At 47.3% G+C, this 21,334-nt stretch overlaps 3 protein-coding genes across 5 annotated transcripts in view; all 3 read right to left on the bottom strand.

Annotated features, from left to right (window-relative positions):
* LOC308580862 (uncharacterized protein) overlaps positions 1–20,945 on the bottom strand; it is a 194,933-nt gene extending 173,988 nt beyond the window's left edge. The window contains exons 1-2 of the mRNA XM_081183105.1: positions 20,284–20,945; positions 12,957–13,031 (exon numbers count right to left, since the gene is read on the bottom strand). The gene's annotated coding sequence lies outside the window, so the exon portion shown is untranslated. The remainder of the gene's footprint in view (positions 1–12,956; positions 13,032–20,283) is intronic.
* Positions 3,679–11,405, bottom strand: LOC308580512 (uncharacterized protein). 2 transcript variants are annotated; one of them, XM_081182244.1, is made up of 5 exons: positions 11,221–11,405; positions 7,568–7,745; positions 7,312–7,438; positions 6,070–6,153; positions 3,679–5,470 (listed from the first exon to the last, which is right to left on the bottom strand). In XM_081182244.1, exons 2-5 carry the CDS (start codon positions 7,640–7,642, stop codon positions 3,936–3,938), a joined length of 1,821 nt encoding a protein of 606 aa, XP_081038370.1. In that variant the 5' UTR covers positions 7,643–7,745; positions 11,221–11,405; the 3' UTR covers positions 3,679–3,935. The 2 variants fall into 2 exon arrangements, with proteins under 2 accessions (XP_081038370.1, XP_081038371.1); XM_081182245.1 differs by having other exon boundaries at positions 6,070–6,150.
* On the bottom strand, positions 15,907–18,881 carry LOC308580976 (uncharacterized protein). 2 transcript variants are annotated; one of them, XM_081183354.1, is made up of 3 exons: positions 18,718–18,881; positions 17,754–17,880; positions 15,907–16,945 (listed from the first exon to the last, which is right to left on the bottom strand). In XM_081183354.1, exons 1-3 carry the CDS (start codon positions 18,793–18,795, stop codon positions 16,089–16,091), a joined length of 1,062 nt encoding a protein of 353 aa, XP_081039480.1. In that variant the 5' UTR covers positions 18,796–18,881; the 3' UTR covers positions 15,907–16,088. The 2 variants fall into 2 exon arrangements, with proteins under 2 accessions (XP_081039480.1, XP_081039481.1); XM_081183355.1 differs by lacking the exons at positions 17,754–17,880; positions 18,718–18,881 and adding an exon at positions 17,141–17,168.
* Positions 20,946–21,334: the final 389 nt, after the last annotated feature.

Genomic DNA, 21,334 nt, shown 5'->3' with positions numbered 1-21,334 from the left:
AAGGATGTAATCCTTTCTACAGGAACTTTATAATAATATAAGCTGCCTCAGTCTTTAGGGAACCTTCAGTTCGGTTTGTAAAGTTCCATCCCCAAATAACCCCCCAATATGCGGCACCTCTTTCTCCTCTTCTCCAAGTCCGCTTCTCTTTTCGGGAATGAGGATGGAGACCCCTCCCCCTTCAAATAGCCTCTCCCCTCCCCCCCCCCCGCAAAAAAGGAAAACAAATTTCCTGCCTCTCTAGGAAGCGGAGCTCATTGACCCAGAGGGAGGGGGAGGGGCAGGAGATCCGCCTCCCCCTCCCTGCAAACAGAAATGCCCTTCCCTGCCGGCAAGCTCTATATCAGGGGTAGGAAAACTTTTTCAGCAGGGGGCCAGTCCACTGTCCCTCAGACCTTGTGGGGGCCGGACTATATTTTTATTTTTTTGGGGGGGGGGATGAACGAATTCCTCTGCCCCACGAAAAACCCAGAGATGCATTTTAAATAAGACCACACATTCTACTTATGTAAAAACACGCTGATTCCCGGACCGTCCACGGGCCGGATTTAGAAGGCAATTGGGCCGAATCCAGCCCCTGGGCCTTAGTTTGCCTACCCATGCTCTATATTCCCATTTATTTAGGGAGTAATTCATGTATTCCCGGCAGCGAACAGGACCCTTGACCGCAGGCCCAAAGCCAAACCCCCACAGATGGGCAAGATGGGGCATTTCTCTCCAGGGAGGGTCACCCCCTAGCTGCCTGGATATTGCTCATGGTCATTCAGTGAAAGCCCAGGGGTGCATTTTGAGGGGTGGTTGCTGTGGTATGTAGAAGGACCAGAGGAGAGCTAACTTTGACACTTGAGAACACAACAAAGGCAGAACAAAACAAAATGCACATCTCAATTACAGTGGTACTTCGGGTTACATACGCTTCAGGTTACAGATTCCGCTAACCCAGAAATAGTACCTTGGGTTAAGAACTTTGCTTCAGGATGAGAACAGAAATTGCGAGGCGGCGGCAGCAGGAGGCCCCGTTAGCTAAAGTGGTACCTCAGTTTAAGAACAGTTTCAGGTTAAGAACAGACCTCTAGAATGAATTAAGTTCTTAACCCGAGGTACCACTGTATTATGGGACCTTCCTGTCAAGTGCAAAGTGATACGGTGGAAAGGGGGAGGGGGGCATACTCTCCTCTACTTTCACTGGGTCCGAGGCAATGACCTCAACGGAGCCCACTCCCACAGGGGCCCTTCAATGTCTCACAAGCACCACACTTTCCCCAGACCCCAATAAAGTGCTTCTTTCCCTTCCTTTCCACGAGCGAAATAAGCTCAAATGTATTTCCGTATTTCTCTGCTATGTCTATTCACGCTCCATACCTCTTATGAGTAGACCGTGTGTTGCTGTATCCCCGCTTATTCCTATGGCCGCACTTTAGCCAATCAGAACAATGCATCCCCTTTGCAGAACTAGCTCAGCTAGCTCTTGCACACCTCATTTAACCCCTTGACAAGTCGATGACAGCCCCCCACGGTGAGAACAATGGAACTGAAACCAGTGACCTCATAAAACTGTCAAAATCTTGCTACAATGTATCTATTGATATACATTTGACCGGCAAAGAACTGAAACCTTTGGAAATTAATATAAAATCAACCATAACTCCGATTTCCCTTATCTTGGCGCCGTTCAACCCAGTTCCCCTGGACTCCATGATGCTGCCCCTACCTCCATAATCCCCGAAGCGGCAGGTCACGTACTCAGGAAGACCCTAATCCTGTCAGATCGTTCTGCCGAGCCCTTCCTCCGGGCAATGCCAGGTGGCGGACGATGCATATCTGGACTATTGTTTCACCATCACTGGTACTCAGGAAGTGCTTATCTTTGCATATCTTTCACTCTGCATACTCCCCCTCCCCTCCCTGAAATGCTAATCCGTGAAATCCCACCTTTCTGTAATATATTCATGATGCAATCCAAGAAACCCAACCCCCCCATAATGTACTCATGACGTTTCTGGCAATGTATTATGGGACTTGGAGGGAACTTTTAAAAGTTTATGTCGCCCCATTCTCGGGGTTCAATCTCGTCTTGAACCTGTTGCGCAATAAACTCGGATCTTCCACAGTTGGGGGACCCGTGGACTTGGTCCGACGAGCTGGGTGACAGATTAACCCCCCTCACCCAGATTGTGCCGTAACAAAAGCATAGACCCTTACTGAGAGAACATTTCTTCTCTTAACGGAGGAATCTGAGGGCTCCCTTGGACAAAAAACAAAGACCCCAACCAGGACAATTTGAAGCAAAACAGCAGCCTGTAGACTTGGCCTTTATTGGAAACTGTCGTGACAGGATGCCCACCCACAACAAGATGAAGCAAGATGGAAGTCCAGAACAAAACAAGACCCCAACTTTTATTAGTTACTAATCCCCCAAACTACACCCCTAAAACTACATCACGACTACATCATTGATACACCACAAAAAGGGAGGAGTTGTGGTGGTAATCTGAGTGTCCTGTCACCTGGCCGGTTCCCCCCTTTCCCCCTCCCCATGAGTACTTTCCAGGTGACAAAGGAGAGTTTGCAGTTTCCTGCCCCCAGAGGGAAGAGCTTATCATTGTCCTTTGTTCCAGTCCGTGCTGAATCCACTCCTATATGCAAGTTCTTTGTGACCTTGATGGTCTTCTGTCTAGGACCATCAGGGCTGGCATAGCAACTGGGCAGGGCTCCTGTGTACGTGTTGGTACGCTCAAGGGATTATGGCTGCTCTGTATCAAACCTTCCCCTTTTTGTAGTCCCTCCTTCATGGAGTAAAATAAAAGTGGAACGGTGCAGATCCGATTTATGGTTGATTTTCTATTAATTTATAATAAGTGTAGCGTATGTAGTGTGTGAGTGTATGTGTGTTGAGTTTGTACAAACTGAATGATGGGGGGGGGGGGGTTTCCTGCAACACTCCCAAAGTTCCAGAATACCATAAGTAGTTTAGTAAAAGAATGCAAGATGTACTATTACAGTACTGCTCTCCCACATGTGCAGGGCCTTATTTGACTCAGGTCTTCCTTTCTCTCCCTTAACAAGGTGGGACTTCCTGTGAGTTACACACCCCTTTGACAACCCAAGGCATCTCCACACCCCTCTTAAATGGTTTGGGACACTTCTCTTTTTCTAGAAGAATCTCTCCCCTCCTGACTGGAATGAGACCTAAGTAGACTGTCTCTTTCCAGCTTCTACTTCTCCTGGCTCAGCCTCCCAGTTAATTCCTGGCCAATTACTCTCACAGGACACCACACACTGTCCTTCACCCTAAGCTCAGACTTCTTTCTCTAGCTTGTGATATATTCCCGAGCCGATGTTTCTACCCAAAACCAACCCTCTCTCCTCTCATTACCTATCCCTAACCTATCTCCCAACCTGAAACCTGTCTCTCCAAAACCTCTCCTTTTCAACTCCCTCTCCTGGAACCCTGGCCAATCAGAAGCAGTCATTTGTTAACCATTTGCTGGCAGGGAAAAAGAAAACACTTGGTGAGCCCACCTGCCCAGCAAAACAAACTTTCCACAACTCTCCATTCCCAACTCTCTCTGCCAAAGACCAAATATCAACGGACTCTCAGCACATGTTCACTCACAAGGAGCACTCCAGAATCACATTCTGCACATCCCTAATGGTACATTATAGCTTTCATCATACTTACTATTATGAGACATTTTATTTGCTTTAATACATGTATGTACAACTTTCCATACAAACACCAGAACATCAAATATACTCCATGCATTTACAATTTATTGTCCTCTATATGAGTTTGTCGACATGAGGTACAAAGTGAACTCTGTGGGGAAAACGTGGCATACTCCATAAAACTAAATGGGTTCTCTCCCGTGACCGTCAGCAGGCGTTATTTAAGAACTCCATTGTAATTGAAACTCGTTTCACACGCCTTTCATTTAAGCAATTGCTTCTCTGTGAGATTTTTGATGTTTTCTAAGAGATCCACTCTGACTGAAACCCTTCCCACACTCCATACATTTATATGGTTTCTCCTCTGTGTGAGTTCGTTGATGTCTACTAAGGTGTGAACTCTGAATGAAGCTCTTTCCACACTCCATACATCTAAATGGTTTCTCCCCTGTGTGAATTCGTTGATGTATTGTAAGTTTTATACAATCACTGAAACCCTTCCCACAATCCTTACAATTAAATGGTTTCTCCCCGGTGTGACTTTGATGGTGCACATTGAGTTGCCAACTACACATGAAGCACTTTCCACACTCCATACATTTATATGGTTTCTCACCTGTGTGAGTTCGTTGATGTCTACTAAGGTGTGAACACTGAATGAAGCTCTTTCCACACTCCATACATCTAAATGGTTTCTCCCCTGTGTGAATTCGTTGATGTCTAGCAAGAGATCCATTCTCAGTGAAGCTCATTCCGCAATCCAGACATTTAAATGGTTTTTCCCCTTTGTGAATTCCTTGATGTCTAGTAAAGTTTCCATTTGTACTGAAGCTCTTTCCGCAATCCAGACATTTAAAAGGTTTCTCCCCTTTGTGAATACGTTGGTGTACAGTAAGGTGTGGACCATGACTGAAGCTCTTCCCACAATCCATACATCTAAATGGTTTCTCCCCAGTGTGAATTCGTTTATGTAAGGTAAGGTTTCTATTTTCACTGAAGCTCTTCCCACATTCCATACATTTATATGGTTTCTCCCCTGTGTGAATACGTTGATGTATATTAAGGTATGAACACTGACTGAAGCTCTTCCCACACTCCATACATTTAAATGGTTTCTCCCCAGTGTGAATTCGTTGATGTCTAGTAAATTTTCCACCTTCACTGAAGCTCTTCCCACACTCCATACATTTATATGGTTTCTCCCCTGTGTGAGTTCGTTGATGTCTAGTAAGGCTTGCACTCTGACTGAAGCTCTTTCCACACTCCAAACATCTAAATGGTTTCTCCCCTGTGTGAGCTCGTTGATGTATTGTAAGTTTCCTACCTTCACTGAAACCCTTCCCACAATCCTTGCATCTAAATGGTTTCTCCCCAGTGTGAATTTGTTGATGTACAGTAAGTATTTCCCTATCCCTAAAGCTCTTTCCACACTCCATACATTTAAAAGGTTTCTCCCGTGTGTGAGTTCGTAGATGTACGGTAAGGTGTGAACACTGCCTGAAGCTCTTTCCACACTTTATACATTTATATGGTTTTTCCCCTGTGTGAGTCCGTTGATGAATTCTAAGGCTGCTACTATAAGCAAAACTTTTTCCACACTCCATGCATTTAAATGGTTTATCCCCTGTGTGAATTTGTTGATGTCTAGTGAAGTTTCCATTTTTACTGAAGCTCTTTCCACTCTCCATGCATTTAAAGTGTTTCTCCCCTGTGTTAGTTTGTAGATGTGTGCTAAGGTGATCACTCATGCTGAAGTTCTTTACAGATGGCCCCTCAAAATTCTGATTGCCTTCTTCATCACCTGGTTTAAAGTGGGGGATAAAGAAATATTGTTGGGTATTCAAGGAAGAGAACCAGAGAACTTAACACACAGCAAGACCAATCAGCACCTTCTCTTAACTTAACACCTCCAGCATCCTTCCCTCTTCTATGTACTAAAGTTTTCGGAAAGGAAAGGAAATCTGAAAATAATTTCAAGAACCCTTAGTATCCAGTTCTACCTTCAACTCGCATGTAACACTGAGCAACAAGAGAACCTTCTGTGCTGAGATGAGGCATCTATGGCCCTCCAGATTTGGTTGGACTCTAAGTACCCTCAACCCAAGCAAAGATGGCCAATGACCAGGGATGATGGGAGTTGTAGTACAGCAACCTCTGGAGGGACACATCTTCCCCCCTCCTGTGAAAATGCTATGCCTCTGTATTCAGTTTTCTCCTGCCTCCATGATCTGTAATATCTCACTGATACATTCCAACCAACTGTACACATCGCCTAAACCTGCACCAGGATGCTGGGAAAGATGGGCCCTTGCTCTGATCCAAAAGGGCTCTTTTTATATTTGTACACACTGAAAGGAGACATACAAAGGTACAGCCTCACAGCAAAGTGGAAGTATGTACCTCTCAATTGGTCCAGGACAACATCCCTGTATTTTTCTGTTCCAAGCGAGGAGATGAGCTCAGACCTGAGTATCAGAGTCTCTGCTATGTGGAATAAGAAAATCAGAAGAACTGTTTATGTCATATGTGACTGTAAAAATATTAAAAAATATTAATCTTGTGAAACAAAGACAGCAAAGTATCTGGTGGCCCATTAAAAGTTGATAAATGACACTGACCAGCAAACTTCATGCCACCATTATTATCCTGTGAGCCTCTTTGTAGATTTTACATAGGTTTTTGGGGGAAATTCCTACCACAATATGAGCTTACAAAGAGTTACCTACTGACAAAAGTACAGAGTTGCTATAAACTACAATCTTCAACATCAACTTCATTGGGCTGGTCATGTTGTTCGGATTCCTGATTATTGCCTTCAAAAGAAACCACTCAATTCCCAATTTAAGAATGGAAAGAGAAATAACGGAGGACAACAAAAGACGTTTCAAGACGCTCTCAAGGGAAATTCTAAAAAATGCAGTATAATCTCATAAAATTGGGAAACATTGGCCTGCGAGCGCTCCCATTGGAGAATAAAGGTAAAGGTAAATGGACCCCTGACCATTAGGTCCAGTCGTGGCCGACTCTGGGGCTGCGGCGCTCATCTCGCTTTATTGGCCGAGGGAGCCGGCATACAGCTTCTGGGTCATGTGACCAGCATGACTAAGCCGCTTCTGACGAACCAGAGCAGCACATGGAAACGCCATTTACCTTCACACCGGAGTGGTACCTATTTATCTACTTGCACTTTGACATCCTTTCGAACTGCTAGGTTGGCAGGAGCAGGGACCGAGCAACGGGAGCTCACCCCGTTGAGGGGATTCAAACCACCGACCGTCTGATCGGCAAGTCCTAGGCTCTGTGGTTTAACCCACAGCGCCAACCACCCTTTACCAAAGGCTTCATGGACTTTGAAGAAGCACAAACTCAGGCCAAAAGGGAGAAACAAGCTAAGAGGAAAGCATGTTTGGCAAACTCTCGCAGTGATTAATTCCTGACCGGAAACCTATGTCCCCACTGCGGAACGATGTGCGGATCCAGAATTGGACTCACTTACGGACACACCATTAAGATCATGTTCATGGAAGAGAATCTTACTCGGCTATGAGTGGTCACCAAAGACATGACATGAACAAATGGCTCAAACAGGAGGTTCACACCTTCAACGTCTAACAGCCAGGAGGAATAAAAATGTGCCCTTACCTAGAGAGGCCACCATCTCATAATTCTCCTCCATGACTTCCTTGTGCAGAGCTCTTTGGTCAGGATCCAGCAGAGCCCACTCCTCCTCCGTGAAAAACACAGCCACCTCCTCAAAGGTCAAGAGGGCCTGGAAAAAGAAGAGGAAGAAAACAGAGCTGCTCTTAGATCCCCATCATCCCCACACAACACAGAGGGAAGCTGGGTGGTCCCATCTGTGCCTCTTCCCTCCTCCCTGCTCCCGTTGCTCTTTCCCTACCTGAGGAAGCTGCCTGGCTCCTCTTTTCACTCCACCTCTGAGAAGGGGCCGTTCAGAGGGGGGCTCAGAGGCCATTGCGTTGCCAGTGGAAAGGACAGAGGAGGAGGAGGCGTAAACTGGGCCACTTCTGGGACTCTCTGAGCTGTTGCCAAGATGCACTTCAAAGCAGGGAGCAGCTCTTTAAGGAGAACAATGCAGAAATTATTATTATTATTATTATTATTATTGATTTAGTCTATATACCGCCCTATTCCAGGAGTTCTATGGGCGGTTCACAGAAAAGCAGGGTTTTTTTAGGGAGACATTTATAATAATATTAATAATAATTTATTTGTACCCCGCCCATCTGGCTGGGTTTCCCCAGCCACTCTGGGCGGCTTCCACAGAGACGAAAAATACACTAAAATGTCACACATTAAAAACTTCCCTGAACAGGGCTGCCTTAAGATGTCTTCTGAATGTCAGGTAGTTGTTTATCGCTTTGACATCTGACGGGAGGGCGTTTCATAGGGCAGGTGCCACTACCGAGAAGGCCCTCTGCCTGGTTCCCTGTAGCTTTGCTTCTCGCAGGGAGGGAACCGCCAGAAGGCCCTTGGTGCTGGACCTCAGCGTCCGGGCAGAACGATGGGGGTGGAGACGCTCCTTCAGGTATATTGGACCGAGGCCGTTTAGGGCTTTCAAGGTCAACACCAACACTTTGAATTGTGCTCGGAAACGTACTGGGAGCCAATGTAGGTCTTTCAAGACCTGTGTTATGTGGTCTCGGTGGCCACCCCTAGTCACCAGTCTAGCTGCCGCATTCTGGATTAGTTGTAGTTTCCAGGTCACCTTCAAAGGTATCCCCATGTAGAGCGCATTGCACTAGTACAAGCGGGAGATTACTAGAGCATGCACCACTCTGGAGAGACAGTCCGCGATCAGGTAGGGTGTCAGCCTGCGTACCAGGTGGAGATGGTAGACAGCTGCCCTGGATACAGAATTGACCTGCACCTCCATGGACAGCTGTGAGTCCAAAATGACTCCCAGGCTGCGCTCCTGGTCCTTCAGGGGCAGTTACCCCATTCAGGACCAGGGAGTCCTCCACACCAGCCCACCCCGTCCCCCCAAAACAGTACTTCTGTCTTGTCAGGATTCAACCTCAATCCATTAGCCGCCATCCATCCTCCAACCGCCTCCAGGCACTCACACAGGACCTTCACCGCCTTCACTGGTTCTGATTTGAAAGAGAGGTAGAGCTGGGTATCATCTGCATATTGATGGGCACCCAGTCCAAACCCCCTGATGATCTCTCCCAGCGGCTGCATGTAGATGTTAAAAAGCATGGGGGAGAGGACGGAACCCTGAGACACCCCACAAGTGAGGGCCCAGGGGTCTGAACACTCATCCCCCCCCACCACTTTCTGAACCCGGCCCAGGAGGAAGGAGCGAAACCACTGTATAACAGTGCCCTCAGCTCCCAGTCCCTCTAGACGGTCCAGAAGGATGTTATGGTCGATTGTATCAAAGGCCGCTGAGAGATCCAGCAGAACTAGGAAACAGCTCTCACCTTTGTCCCTAGCTCGCCGGAGATCAGCAACTAGCGCGGCCAAGGCAGTTTTAGTCCCATGATGAGGCCTGAATCCTGATTGGAAGGGATCCAAATCATCCGCATCCTCCAGGCATGCCTGGAGTTGTTCAGCAACCACTCGCTCAATCAGCTTGCGCAAGAATGACAGATTTGAGACTGGGCGATAGTTGGCCATACTGACTGGGTCTAAAGATGTTTTTTAAAGATGCGGTTTAATGACCGCCTCTTTCAGCAGATCTGGGAACTTTCCCTCACAGAGGGAAGCATTCACCACCCCACAAAGCCCATCGCCCAGCCCTTCCCGGCTTGCTTTTATTAGCCAGGATGGGCAAGGATCAAGGAGACAGGTGGTTGGTTTCACGCGTCCAAGCAGCCTGTCCACATCCTCGGGGGTAACGGATTGAAATTGATTCCATGTAACTTGACCAGACAGGGCTCTAGCACTCTCCCGCCCCAGCCCTGCTCCCATGGTGGTGTCTAGCTCCTTCCAAATATGAGTGATTTTATCTGCAAAAAAAATCATTGCAGGAGATCTTTACAAGGCCCCGGTGGTAAAGGTGGTTCCGTTAAATTGCAGACCACCTGAAAGAGTCTCCTGCTACTATTTTCTGCAGATGTAATAGAGGTGCTGAAGAAAGTCTTCTTCGCCATCGCTATCGCCATTTGGTAGGCTCGACGTTGAGCTCTAACCTGTGTCCGGTCAGATTTGGAATGAGTTTTCTGGCACCGACACTCTAGCCGTCTCAGTAATTGTTTCATTGCCCTCAGCTCTGAAGAAAACCATGGGGCTGTCTGGGCTCCATGCAATTGGAGAGGGCGCTTCGGAGCCAGACAGTTGAAAGCCCTGGTTAACTCCACATTCCAGCAAGCCACCAGGGAATCAGCTGAAAGGCCATCAACATGGGATAAAGCATGCCCTACCACTCTCTGGAAACCATTTGGACCCATTAAGTGGCAGGGGCGGACCATCCAAATTGGTCCCACCTCCCTGCAGAGGGGAAGGGTCACGGAGAAGTCCAGTTGCACCAGGAGGTGATCTGACCATGGCACTTCTTTTGTTTCACTTTTACTTAGTGTCAGATCACCCATGTCACTAGAGGTGAACACCAGGTCTAAGGCATGTCCGTGACTATGAGTTGGGCCAAACTTATTCAGGGACAGCCCCATGGAGGCCATGCTTTCCACAAAGTCCTGAGCGGCCCCCTGTAAGGTCATGTCGGCATGGATGTTAAAATCCCCTAGGACAACCAAACTAGGTGTCTCCAGGAGAACATCCGCCACGACCTGAAGCAGCTCAGACAGGGAATCCTTGGTGCAGTGGGGAGGTCGGTACACCAAAAGGAATCCTGTACTGCCCCTATTGCCCAACTTCCAGAACATGCACTCAGAGAACTGGGTCTTCCCAGTAGGACGCCTGATGCAAGCTAATGACTTCCTAAAAATCAATGCAACCCCCCCCCACATGACCTGGGTTGCTGTGCATAAGAGAAACCTGGTGGGCAAGCAGCGGCAAGGACAGGCCCATCTGTTTCATCCAACCAGGTCTTTGTCACACGTGCCAGGGCAAGTCCTCCATCCACAATCAAGTCGTGGATGGCAGTGGTTTTATTCATCATTGACCTGGCATTACACAGCAACACCTTCAGGTCATGTGGGTTTCCCCTGTTGATTCCAGTATCCATCCGGTCAAGGCCAGACCCGGAGGCAGGGATAGTCTTCAAACAACGACTAAACCTGCCTCATCGGTAATGACATGGTCTGGTCTTAGCGTAACTCTTCCTCCTGCCCATGATCACCAAGATCGGATATCCCAGTGCTCCCCCCCCCCCGTGGAACTTGTCCAAGCCATTGTGTTGGCTGGGGCCCCACTCCCAGGCAGCCCTGATCCCACCCCTTAAAAATAAAACACAAACTATACACAACCAATAAAACAACAAAAAACAAAAACAGAACAATTATACTAAAATTAATCCCCAACCAAATATCCATCCCACCCACCCCCAACAAAGCAAAAAAGGAAAAAAAGAAATAAAAATTTAAAATGCCACCGACTGCTTGAGGACATTTTAAAACACAGATAGCATACCTTTTACAAAATATAAATATTGCAGCCTTATTAGACTTCACCGACTGGTGGGGTCTGCGTTGCTCCCGGGAGGAAGGAAGGAAATCAAATGACACCAAGGTTGATTCAGAGAAAGAGTTTATTCTGCTCTCCGGATAGCAGAAGGCACTTCCGTGGTCAATCCACAGCAAGTCCAAAGAAATGAGACATTTCATGCAGTAAATATATCCTCCAGGCCCCCACCCCCCCTTCCGCAGGAATCCAGCCACGTCAGCTTACACATCACAGATGTTCCTGCTCCAGTACTCTTGACCATAAAAGGGTGTTCCTATTCCTGTTCCTATTCTCTTATCTCGGAGCAAGAGGTCACCAACTCCTGGCGCCATTCCCGGACTAAGTCTGTGCGTCAGAGTGTGGCAAGGATGTAAGATAAGATAGACACTGGAACAGCCAAGGCTGCCACAGACTGATAAAGGAGAGCGCTTTGAGCACTTGTTTATACAGCTGGGTTTTGGCTGAAGAGCTCAAGTTAGAGCATTTTAGAAATGCTCCCTTGGAGGAGGAAAAATGGGGATTTTGGGTCAGTTTCAAAATGACTTCACATAAACCCATTCGTTCAATATCAATACTCACAAACTAATGCTCATAAATTCTAATTACAAGGGCAGAGAACTGGAAGGATGTAATTCTTTCTACAGGAACTTTATAATAGTAAGTTGCCTCAGTCTTTAGGGGACCTTCAGCTTTGGTTTGTAAAGTTCTAGGATTAAATCCCAAACTCTTAATGAAGCTTTGCAGAAAGCATTACAGTCCCAAGAGGAAATCAGGAGAAGCCTCTCTTTGGAAAGAAAAAGCATGAAAAACGGATCCCCCCTCCTCTTTCCCCCAAGTCCAGCTGGGGAGGGGGCATTTTTTTAATTGCTCCAGTCTTTGCCTTGAAGCTTTTTAAAGGGCTCCTGAGACCTTGATTAGATTTAAATCCTGTCATCCATGGGCCCATTTCCCTTGCCAAGCAGGAGGGAAACCGACAAGGTGCTTTTTCACGCTTCAGGAAATGGAAAATGTGCATCGTCCCTCCAGTTTTGGGGCACAAAAGCAGCACAGCAACCCCTCCCCAACTGCACCCCCCAACATGGGAAACCCAACAAGGCTCTTTCCTTTGTGCCAAAGCAACCTCAGCTGGCCAGACTAGGATTTCTGAAAGGAGAGCTGGGGGTCTGCCCCTTCCTTCTCCCATCAGCCTCTTTCTTACTCAGGAAGCTCCGGAGACTGATTTCCCTTTACACTGTCCATCTCTCACCCCCCACCCAATTCGAAATCTCCCCCCTCTCCCCCAATCCAGAGGCGACTCTGTTCTCCAGCTGCTTCCCCTGCGCCAAGTTAGACTCCCTCCCACCCTCCATATCCCCCCCCTCCCCATACACGGATGCCAACTTGAATAAAATATTGGGGGCAGCCCTCTCAAATATCTTATGGGGAGGGGAGAAGACCCCTCGGGCCCCTATGAGTTGGCTCCTATCCTTTCATGATCCCGACTGAGGCAGGGGGCGGCAGTTCAGGGTTCTGGGGTTCATCTTGCAAGGCAAACCTTGTTTGGGGGAGAGGCGCCCCACCCCAGCAGCCGCTTGCAGAGCGAAAGGGGGAGCCCTTCCTTGCTTTCATTCCCCCCCCCGTGCCGTTTGTAGGTTCATGGGGAGGGAAAGCAAATTCTTCTCCCTCCCTGCACCCCAAATCACCCCCCTCCCGAAATGTTGCACCTTTCCCCTCCTCCTTTGCAGGCCTCCTTCTCTTCCGGGGGTGTGCATGGAGACCCCACCCCTCCAACATTGCCTCTACCCCCCCCCCGCCACTTCCTGCCTCTCTAGGAAGCGAGTTCATTGACCGAGGGGGACGGGGGTGGGGCAGGAGATTGGCCCCCCTCCCTGCAAGCAGAGACCTAGAAATATAGTGGGAAGGGGACCCCCCCCCCATGGAGCCCAGTGTCCCTCAGCCTTATTCCGACCATGGCCCCCTCCCGACCTGTGCTCCCCGCCCCCTGTCCTGCCAGTAGAAAGGTAGATATTTAAATATTTTGCTTGTACATAGTGCATGTTTCCTTTATAGTTTTTATTAAGAAATCCACTGCATTACCAGAAATTGGAGAGCCCCCCCCCCCCAGTCTCTGCCGGCCAGATCAGAGAGGGAACTGCTGCTGATATTAATAATTCACAGTGGCCTCCTCCCCACAGCAGAGAGGCGAAAGGGGGGTGGGAGGTATGGGGGGCCCTGGATGCAATGATAAAGAGGGGAGGGGTGTAAAGTTTCACAGCATTCAACCACCAGAAGGAAGGGAAGGAAAGGATTTGGTTGGGAGGGGGGGGGATGAGATGAAGACATGAAAAGTCTCCCCTCCCCACACCTTACCTCTGGGGATCTGCAGTGTTGGGCAGGTGGATCCAAGGAATCCAGCTGCAGACGGGGGGGGGTGTCTCCCCCTCCTCTAAACATTTGCATTTCAAGATCCTCTTTGAAGCAAGGAAATCAACCAGCCTCACGTTGGGTGGGAGAAAGCAGGGCGAAGATATTTTTCTACAGGAAAGAGACCAAGAAAGGTCTCTTTCCTGTTAATTGTTTAATGTACACTGAAATTGGGGGGGGGGGGTTGACCCTCTATAATGTGCCTGCATGTGTACAGTGAGGCATGACTGGAAATTTCCTTTGGAGCAGAAAAGAGCATAAATGGGGCTGTATTTCGGCTGGCTTGGTCACATGAGAAGGGATACTATTACAGTGGTACATCGGGTTACATACGCTTCAGGTTACAGACTCTGCTAACCCAGAAATAGTACCTCGGGTTAAGAACTTTGCTTCAGGATGAGAACAGAAATCGTGCTCCGGCAGCACAGCAGCAGCAGGAGGCCCCATTAGCTAAAGTGGTGCTTCAGGTTAAGAACAGACCTCCAGAACAAAGTAAGTACTTAACCCGAGGTACCACTGTACAGGCTGTTGTTGTAAAAGGTTTGGGTTGGCTTCGCAGCCAAACCCCCTAGAAAGGTCTGCTATGGGTCAGCAGGAAAGCAAAACAAGGCAGGCTGGTCTTCATTGCATCAGTTGCAAGCAGAGTCTTTCTGCCCCTTGCAAGGAGGACAGGAGCCCTTTTAAAACTTCAGACGTGGTAACTGAGAGACCCCCCAAAATCATTACAAATATGGGTTGTCCCCAAAACCAGAGCATGCACAAAGTTCATGTTTGTCAGTGAGGACAAACCTGACCTCAGTGGACCAAAGATGTGACAGCACTAGAAAGCGTCTTCCTGTGCACCTGTGTGCTTTTCAGGAAAAGGTTGGACTTGGGAAGCCCATCAAAACGTCTTAATCTCAAGTCAAGGTGCTGCAGTGGCTCCTGTGTTGCACCTGGGAGACCTGTGTTCAGATCCTGTCACTGGAGACCTTGGGCTAGTCCCTGCATCTCAGCCCAGCCCACCTCACAGGATGGTGGTTGAGAGGATGAAAAAGGAGGCGGAGAACACCTCACACTCCATCTGTGTCTAAACAAAGACATCTCCAAAAAATATACTTTTGGCACAATCTGGTCTCCCTTGAATGAAGAAGGGCAGAATACTTTAATGCCGCCACCATCATCTTCAGCATCACAGAGGTATTTGTGGAGGGTATATGATTGGAAATGTCTAGCCAAGCAGATGGGTAGTTGGGTTCCTATTGAGGGTATTGGGTGAGGCAACATGACCGTGATGTGGGATTGAGGATTGGAGTGATCATCCTGTAATATTATGGCAAATACTGTATTTGAAAAAATGATATATTTTTTAAAAAGGTCTCGATTTCAATGCTTTGCATGCAGGAGGTCCCAGGTGCAATCCTGGCAGAAAAAGAGACCCCTGTTGGCATCCATGTCTCAGCCAAAGACGATTGGAAAGTCAAGCTAATGGAATAGCTGAAATGGCAAAACTGACATTGAAAATAAGAAGAAGAGATGACAATGAATTTAAGGAAGATTGGAAGGACTTCACTGCATATATGCAGAAGCAATGGACACAGGTTAATACATTAGCAGGATTCTAGAACTAGTAATGATATTATGAATGGACAATAAGTAATTTCAATGGTTTTTAAAATTTACAATGGACATGTGGGATGATGATAAATAATGGAACCAGGGAAGGGACATGGGGAATGTCATTTTTTCTATTTTTGTTTATGAATTTGTATGGTGGTTGTTTTCATTTTCTTATTTTTGAAAAATTAATAACATAAAAAAGAGAAGCTATTGTAAAACAATGAATTTATAAAATATAAACAAGGTCGAATAGTTTAAGGATTACTTTCCAGTCTTTCTGTGTTATCAGTGTCCATTTATTGCAACTATAAAAATGGAATTTATGCTCTTCTTATAACTGGGAGTTGGACTAGAAGACCCTGGACTCCCTTTCAACTCCACAGTTCTAGGATTCCAGAGCCAATCCTGCTTCCTAAACACCACAGTTGTGCTCCACTTTTCCCAACTCTGGATTCCCAATTCTCTCTGCCAAAGACCAAATATCAACAGACTCTCAGCACATGTTCACACTCAGTGAGCCCTCGAGAGTCACATTCTGCACATGTCTAACAGTACATTGCATCTTTCATATACTTACTGTTATGAGACATTACCTTCATTGCCTTAATACATATATGTACACCTTTCCATACAAACATCAGAAAATCAAAATTACTCCATGCATTTAGAATTGATTTTTCCCTATATGAGTTTGCTGATATGAGGGACAAAGTGAACTCTCTGGGAAAAACATGGCACACTCCATAAAACTAAATGGGTTCTCTCCCATGACCGTCAGCAGATGTTATTTAAGAACTTCATTATAATTGAAATACTTTCCGCACTCCTTTCATTTAAACAGCTGCTTCTCTGTGAGATCTTTGATGTCTTCTAAGAGATCCACTCTCACTGAAACCCTTCCCACAATCCATACATTTATATGGTTTCTCACCTGTGTGAGTTCGTTGATGTCTACTAAGGTGTGAACACTGACTGAAGCTCTTTCCACATTCCATACATCTAAATGGTTTCTCCCCTGTGTGAATTCGTTGATGTATTGTAAGTTTTGTACCTTTACTGAAACCCTTCCCACAATCCTTACAATTAAATGGTTTCTCCCCAGTGTGACTTTGATGGTGCACACTGAGTTCCCAACTACACATGAAGCACTTTCCACACTCCATACATTTATATGGTTTCTCCCCTGTGTGAATACGTTGATGTATACTAAGGTGTGAACACTGAGTGAAGCTCTTCCCACAATCCACACATCTAAATGGTTTCTCCCCAGTGTGAATTCGTTGATGTACGGTAAGACTTCCATTTTCACTGAAGCTCTTCCCACACTCCATACATTTAAATGGTTTCTCCCCTGTGTGAATACGTTGATGTATATTAAGGTGTGAACACTTTCTGAAGCTCTTCCCACACTGCATACATTTAAATGGTTTCTCCCCGGTGTGAATTCGTTGATGTACAGTAAGTCTTTCTTTTAAACTGAAGCTCTTTCCGCACTCCAAACATTTAAATGGTTTATCCCCTGTGTGAATTAGTTGATGTCTAGTAAAGTTTCCATTTTTACTGAAGCTCTTTCCGCACTCCATGCATTTAAAGTGTTTCTCCCCTGTGTAATTTTGTGTGCTAAGGTGTTCACTCAAACTGAAGTACTTCACAGATGGCCCCTCAAAATTCTGATTGCCTCCTCCATCACCTGATTTAAAGTGGGAGATAAGAAAATATTGTTAGGTCTTCAAGGAAGAGAACCAGAGGACTTAACACACAGCAAGACCAATCAGACCTCTGATTTTAACACTTCCAGCATCCCTCCCTCTACTATGTACTAAAGTTTCCGGAAAGAAAAGGAAATCTAAAAATAGCCTGAAGAACCCTTAGTATCCAGTTCTACCTTCAACTCCCATGTAACACTGAGCACCAAGAGAAATCTTCTGTGCTGAGGTTAGGTATCTATGGCCCTCCAGATGTGGTTGGACTCTAAGTATCCTCAAGACAAAATGGCCAAGTATCAGATGCCTGATTATTGTCTTTGAAAGCAACTACTCTATTCCCAACTTAAGAATGGAAAGAGAAATACCGGAGGACAAAAATGAGGTTTCAGAATGCTCTCAAGGCAAATCTAAAAAAATGCAGTATAAGCATAGAAAATTGGGAAACACTGGCCAGCGCGCACTCCAATTGGAGAATAACCTTTACCAAAGGACTTTGAAGAAGCACAAACTCAGGCCAAAAGGGAGAAACAAGCTAAGAGGAAAACACGTTTGGCAAACCCTCGCTGTGATTAACATCTCCTCGGAAACCTATGTCCCCACTGTGGAAGGATGTGTGGATCTAGAAGTGAACTCCAGTGTCCCTTACGGACACACTGGTAAGATCATGTTCATGGAAGACAATCTTACTCAGCTATGAGGAATTGCCAAAGAAGAAGACACAACATGAATAAATGGCTCAAACAGGAGATTCACAACATCGAACAGCCAGGAGGAATAAAAATCTGCCCTTACCTAGAGAGGCCACCATCTCATAATTCTCCTCCATTACTTCCTTGTGCAGAGCTCGTTGGCCAGGATCCAGCAGAGCCCACTCCTCCTCCGTGAAAAACACAGCCACCTCCTCAAAGGTCAAGAGGGCCTGGAAGAAGAAGAGGAAGAAGACAGAGCTGCTCTTAGATCCCCATCATCCCCACTCAACACAGAGGGAAGCTGGGTGGTCCCATACAAGATGGGTGACACCTGGCTTGAGAGCAGTACATGTGAAAAGGATCTAGGAATCTTGGTTGACCACAAACTTGACATGAGCCAACAGTGTGACGCGGCAGCTAAAAAAGCCAATGCAATTCTGGGCTGCATCAATAGGAGTATAGCATCTAGATCAAGGGAAGTAATAGTGCCACTGTATTCTGCTCTGGTCAGACCTCACCTGGAGTACTGTGACCAGTTCTGGGCACCACAGTTCAAGAAGGACACTGACAAACTGGAACGTGTCCAGAGGAGGGCAACCAAAATGGTCCAAGGCCTGGAAACGATGCCTTATGAGGAACGGCTAAGGGAGCTGGGCATGTTTAGCCTGGAGAAGAGGAGGTTAAGGGGTGATATGATAGCCATGTTCAAATATATAAAAGGATGTCACATAGAGGAGGGAGAAAGGTTGTTTTGTGCTGCTCCAGAGAAGCGGACACGGAGCAATGGATCCAAACTACAAGAAAGAAGATTCCACCTAAACATTAGGAAGAACTTCCTGACAGTAAGAGCTGTTCGACAGTGGAATTTGCTGCCAAGGAGTGTGGTGGAGTCTCCTACTTTGGAGGTCTTTAAGCAGAGGCTTGACAACCATATGTCAGGAGTGCTCTGATGGTGTTTCCTGCTTGGCAGGGGGTTGGACTCGATGGCCCTTGTGGTCTCTTCCAACCCTATGATTCTATGATCTGTGCCTCTTCCCTCCTCCCTGCTCCCCTTGCTCTTTCCCTACCTGAGGAAGCTGCATGGCTCCTCTTTCCACTCCACCTTTAAGAAGAGACAGTGCAAACGATGGTGCCCCTGAGGCCATTGCGCTGCCACTTCTGCGACCCTCTCAGCTGCTGCCACGATGCACTTCAATGCAGGGAGCAGTTCTTTTAGGAGAACAATGAAGAAATAATAATAGTAATAATAATAAATTGAATTTATATACTGCCCTATACCCGGAGGTCTCAGGGCGGTGCACAGACAGATGTATTTAATTAGGGTGGGATACATTTACACAGATAGCATACCTGTTACAAGCTGCAAATATTAATACTAATAAATTAATACAGTACTCATAAATTCTAATTACAAAGGCAGGAACTTTATAATACTGTAAGCTGCCTCAGTCTTTGGTTTGTAAAGTTCTAGGATTAAATCCCAAACTCTTAATGAAGCTTTGTAGAAAGCATTACAGTCCCAAGAGGAAATCAGGAGAAGCCTCTCTTTGGAAAGAAAAAGCACGAAAAATGGATCCCCCCTCCTCTTTCCCCCAAGTCCAGCTGGGGAGGGGGCATTTCTTTAATTCCTCCAATCTTTGCCTTGAACATATTTGAAGGGCTTCTCAGACCTCGATCAGTTTCAAATCCTGCCATCCATGGGCCCATTTCCCTTGCCAAGCAGGAGGAAAACTGACAGGTGCTTTTTCATGCTTCAGAAAATGAAAAATGTGCCTCTTCCCTCGTTTTGGGACACAAAAGCAGCACAACAAATCCTCCCCAACTGCACCCCCCAACATGGGAAACCCAACAAGGCTCTTTCCTTTGTGCCAAAGCAACTTCAGCCTGCCAGACTGGGATTTCTGAAAGGGGAGCTGGGGGGGGGGCAGACCGGCTCCCTGACGCAGGAGGCTAAGGGAGGGGGTGTTCCAGGCTCAGTGTGAAGAAATACATAAAAGTGGGTTAGGAGGCTGGGTCTAAGATGGGGGGGGTGTCACCTGGTGACTTTCATTGCATAGGTGCCAGCTCCCTGGGTCCCTGAGCACCCACCCAATTCCCCATGAAAGGGCCAGGGACCCACAGATTTCGGTGCCAGGGCCATGCATACTGAATGGCACCCACAGCCCCGGGGACCCACGGTCGTGGGGTGAAACTGGCACAACTGGTTCCCTGTTCCAATCAGGCTGGGTGTGGGGGGGGGGGGGAGAGCCCTTCTCTAGTTCGTCTCGGGAAGCAAAATGTCTTTCCCCCCTCCCCACTAGGAGGCTGGTTTATCTCTGCGCTTCCAAGAGGATCCTGCAATGCAAACCTTGTTTGGGGGAGAGGACGCCCCCCCCCTTTTGCAGCCGATTGCAGACTGGCTCTCCTGGTTCCCAGAGGGAAAGGGGGGAGCCCTTCCTTGCTTTCACCCCCCCCCATCCTTCCCACCTCCCTGCTGCCATGATTGTAGATTCAGGTGGAAGAAAAGCAAATTCTTCTCCCTCCCTGCACCCCAAATCACCCCCCCCCGAAATGTTGCACCTTTTCCCTCTTCCTTTGCAGGCCTCCTTCTCTTCCGGGGGTGCGCATGGAGACCCCACCCCTCCAACATTAACTCTACCCCCCCCCGCCCTGCTCCGTCACTTCCTGCCTCTCTAGGAAGAGAGTTCGTTCACCCAGGGTGACCCCCCCTCCCTGCAAGCAGAGACCTAGGAATGTAGTGGGAAGGGACTCTCTCCCCCCCCCCCCATGCTTTGGATGCAGGAAAAGGTCCCAGGTGCAATCCTCGTCAGGCAGAGAGACCCTGTTGGCATCCGTCTGTCTCGGGAGGCGATGGAGGAGGGGGCCTTTGGGGGTGAAGTCCAACTGTGGGCAGCTTGCAACACCTGCTGTGGCTGCTTCATGTGAGGGGCAAATACTCAATGCCAGCAGAGAGAGGAGCAGATCCAGATGATCTCTGCTTTCAGCCCCCTATACTGCCTGCTCTTTCTATGGATTTCTGAAAGATGGGCCAATTACGGGGGCACAGAGATCCCTCTCTCCGCAGGGAAATGACTCTCCTGAAATCACTGGCAATGCCCACATTCCCCTGTGCCACCTTCCCTCCGTATATTGTTTGTCCCCCTCAGCACCTCCTTTATTCCGGCTGCCACCTGGGATTTTATCCCCTTTGCAGTTAATGTACCCATGAATGAGAAGAGAAGGTAAAGCAATGAATTTATAAAATATGAGCAACGTAGGATAGTTTAAGGATTACTTTCCAGTCTTTCTGTGTTTTCGTTGTTCCTTTATTGCAACTATAAAAACGTGATTTATGCTGCTGTTCTAATAATAATAATAATAATATTTATTTATTTATTTATTTATTTATTTATTTATTTGTCCCCCCACTCTGGGCGGCTTCCAACAAAACATATTAAACATTAAAAGCTTCCCTAAACAGGGCTGCCTTTAGATGTCTTCTAAAAGTTTGGTATTTTTCTCTTTGACATCTGGTGGGAGGGCGTTCCACAGGGTGGGCGCCACTACCGAGAAGGCCCTCTGCCTGGTTCACTGTAACTTGGCTTCTCGCAGTGAGGGAACCGCCAGAAGGCCCTCGGCGCTGGACCTCAGTGTCCAGGCATAAACTGGGAGTTGGACTAGAAGACCCTCCCTGGACTCCATTTA

The sequence above is a fragment of the Podarcis bocagei genome (genome assembly GCF_964188305.1).
Source record: "Podarcis bocagei genome assembly, chromosome: 2".
Taxonomy (NCBI): domain Eukaryota; kingdom Metazoa; phylum Chordata; class Lepidosauria; order Squamata; family Lacertidae; genus Podarcis; species Podarcis bocagei.
The sequence above is the reverse complement of the archived record's forward strand: the minus strand, read 5'-3'. Positions and strand labels throughout refer to the sequence as shown.

Excerpts from the sequence above, each read along its gene's own strand:
- LOC308580512 (XM_081182244.1), bottom strand. The coding sequence starts at position 7,642 with ATGGCCTCTGAGCCCCCCTCTGAACGGCCCCTTCTCAGAGGTGGAGTG. Across the intron at positions 6,154-7,311 it reads TGAGATGGTGGCCTCTCTAG|CAGAGACTCTGATACTCAGG; the intron begins GTAAGGGCACAT and ends TATTCCACATAG. Across the intron at positions 5,471-6,069 it reads TGTCCTGGACCAATTGAGAG|GTGATGAAGAAGGCAATCAG; the intron begins GTACATACTTCC and ends ACTTTAAACCAG.
- LOC308580976 (XM_081183354.1), bottom strand. The coding sequence starts at position 18,795 with ATGGCCTCAGGGGCACCATCGTTTGCACTGTCTCTTCTTAAAGGTGGA. Across the intron at positions 17,881-18,717 it reads GAGCCATGCAGCTTCCTCAG|GCCCTCTTGACCTTTGAGGA; the intron begins GTAGGGAAAGAG and ends TTCTTCTTCCAG. Across the intron at positions 16,946-17,753 it reads TGAGATGGTGGCCTCTCTAG|GTGATGGAGGAGGCAATCAG; the intron begins GTAAGGGCAGAT and ends ACTTTAAATCAG.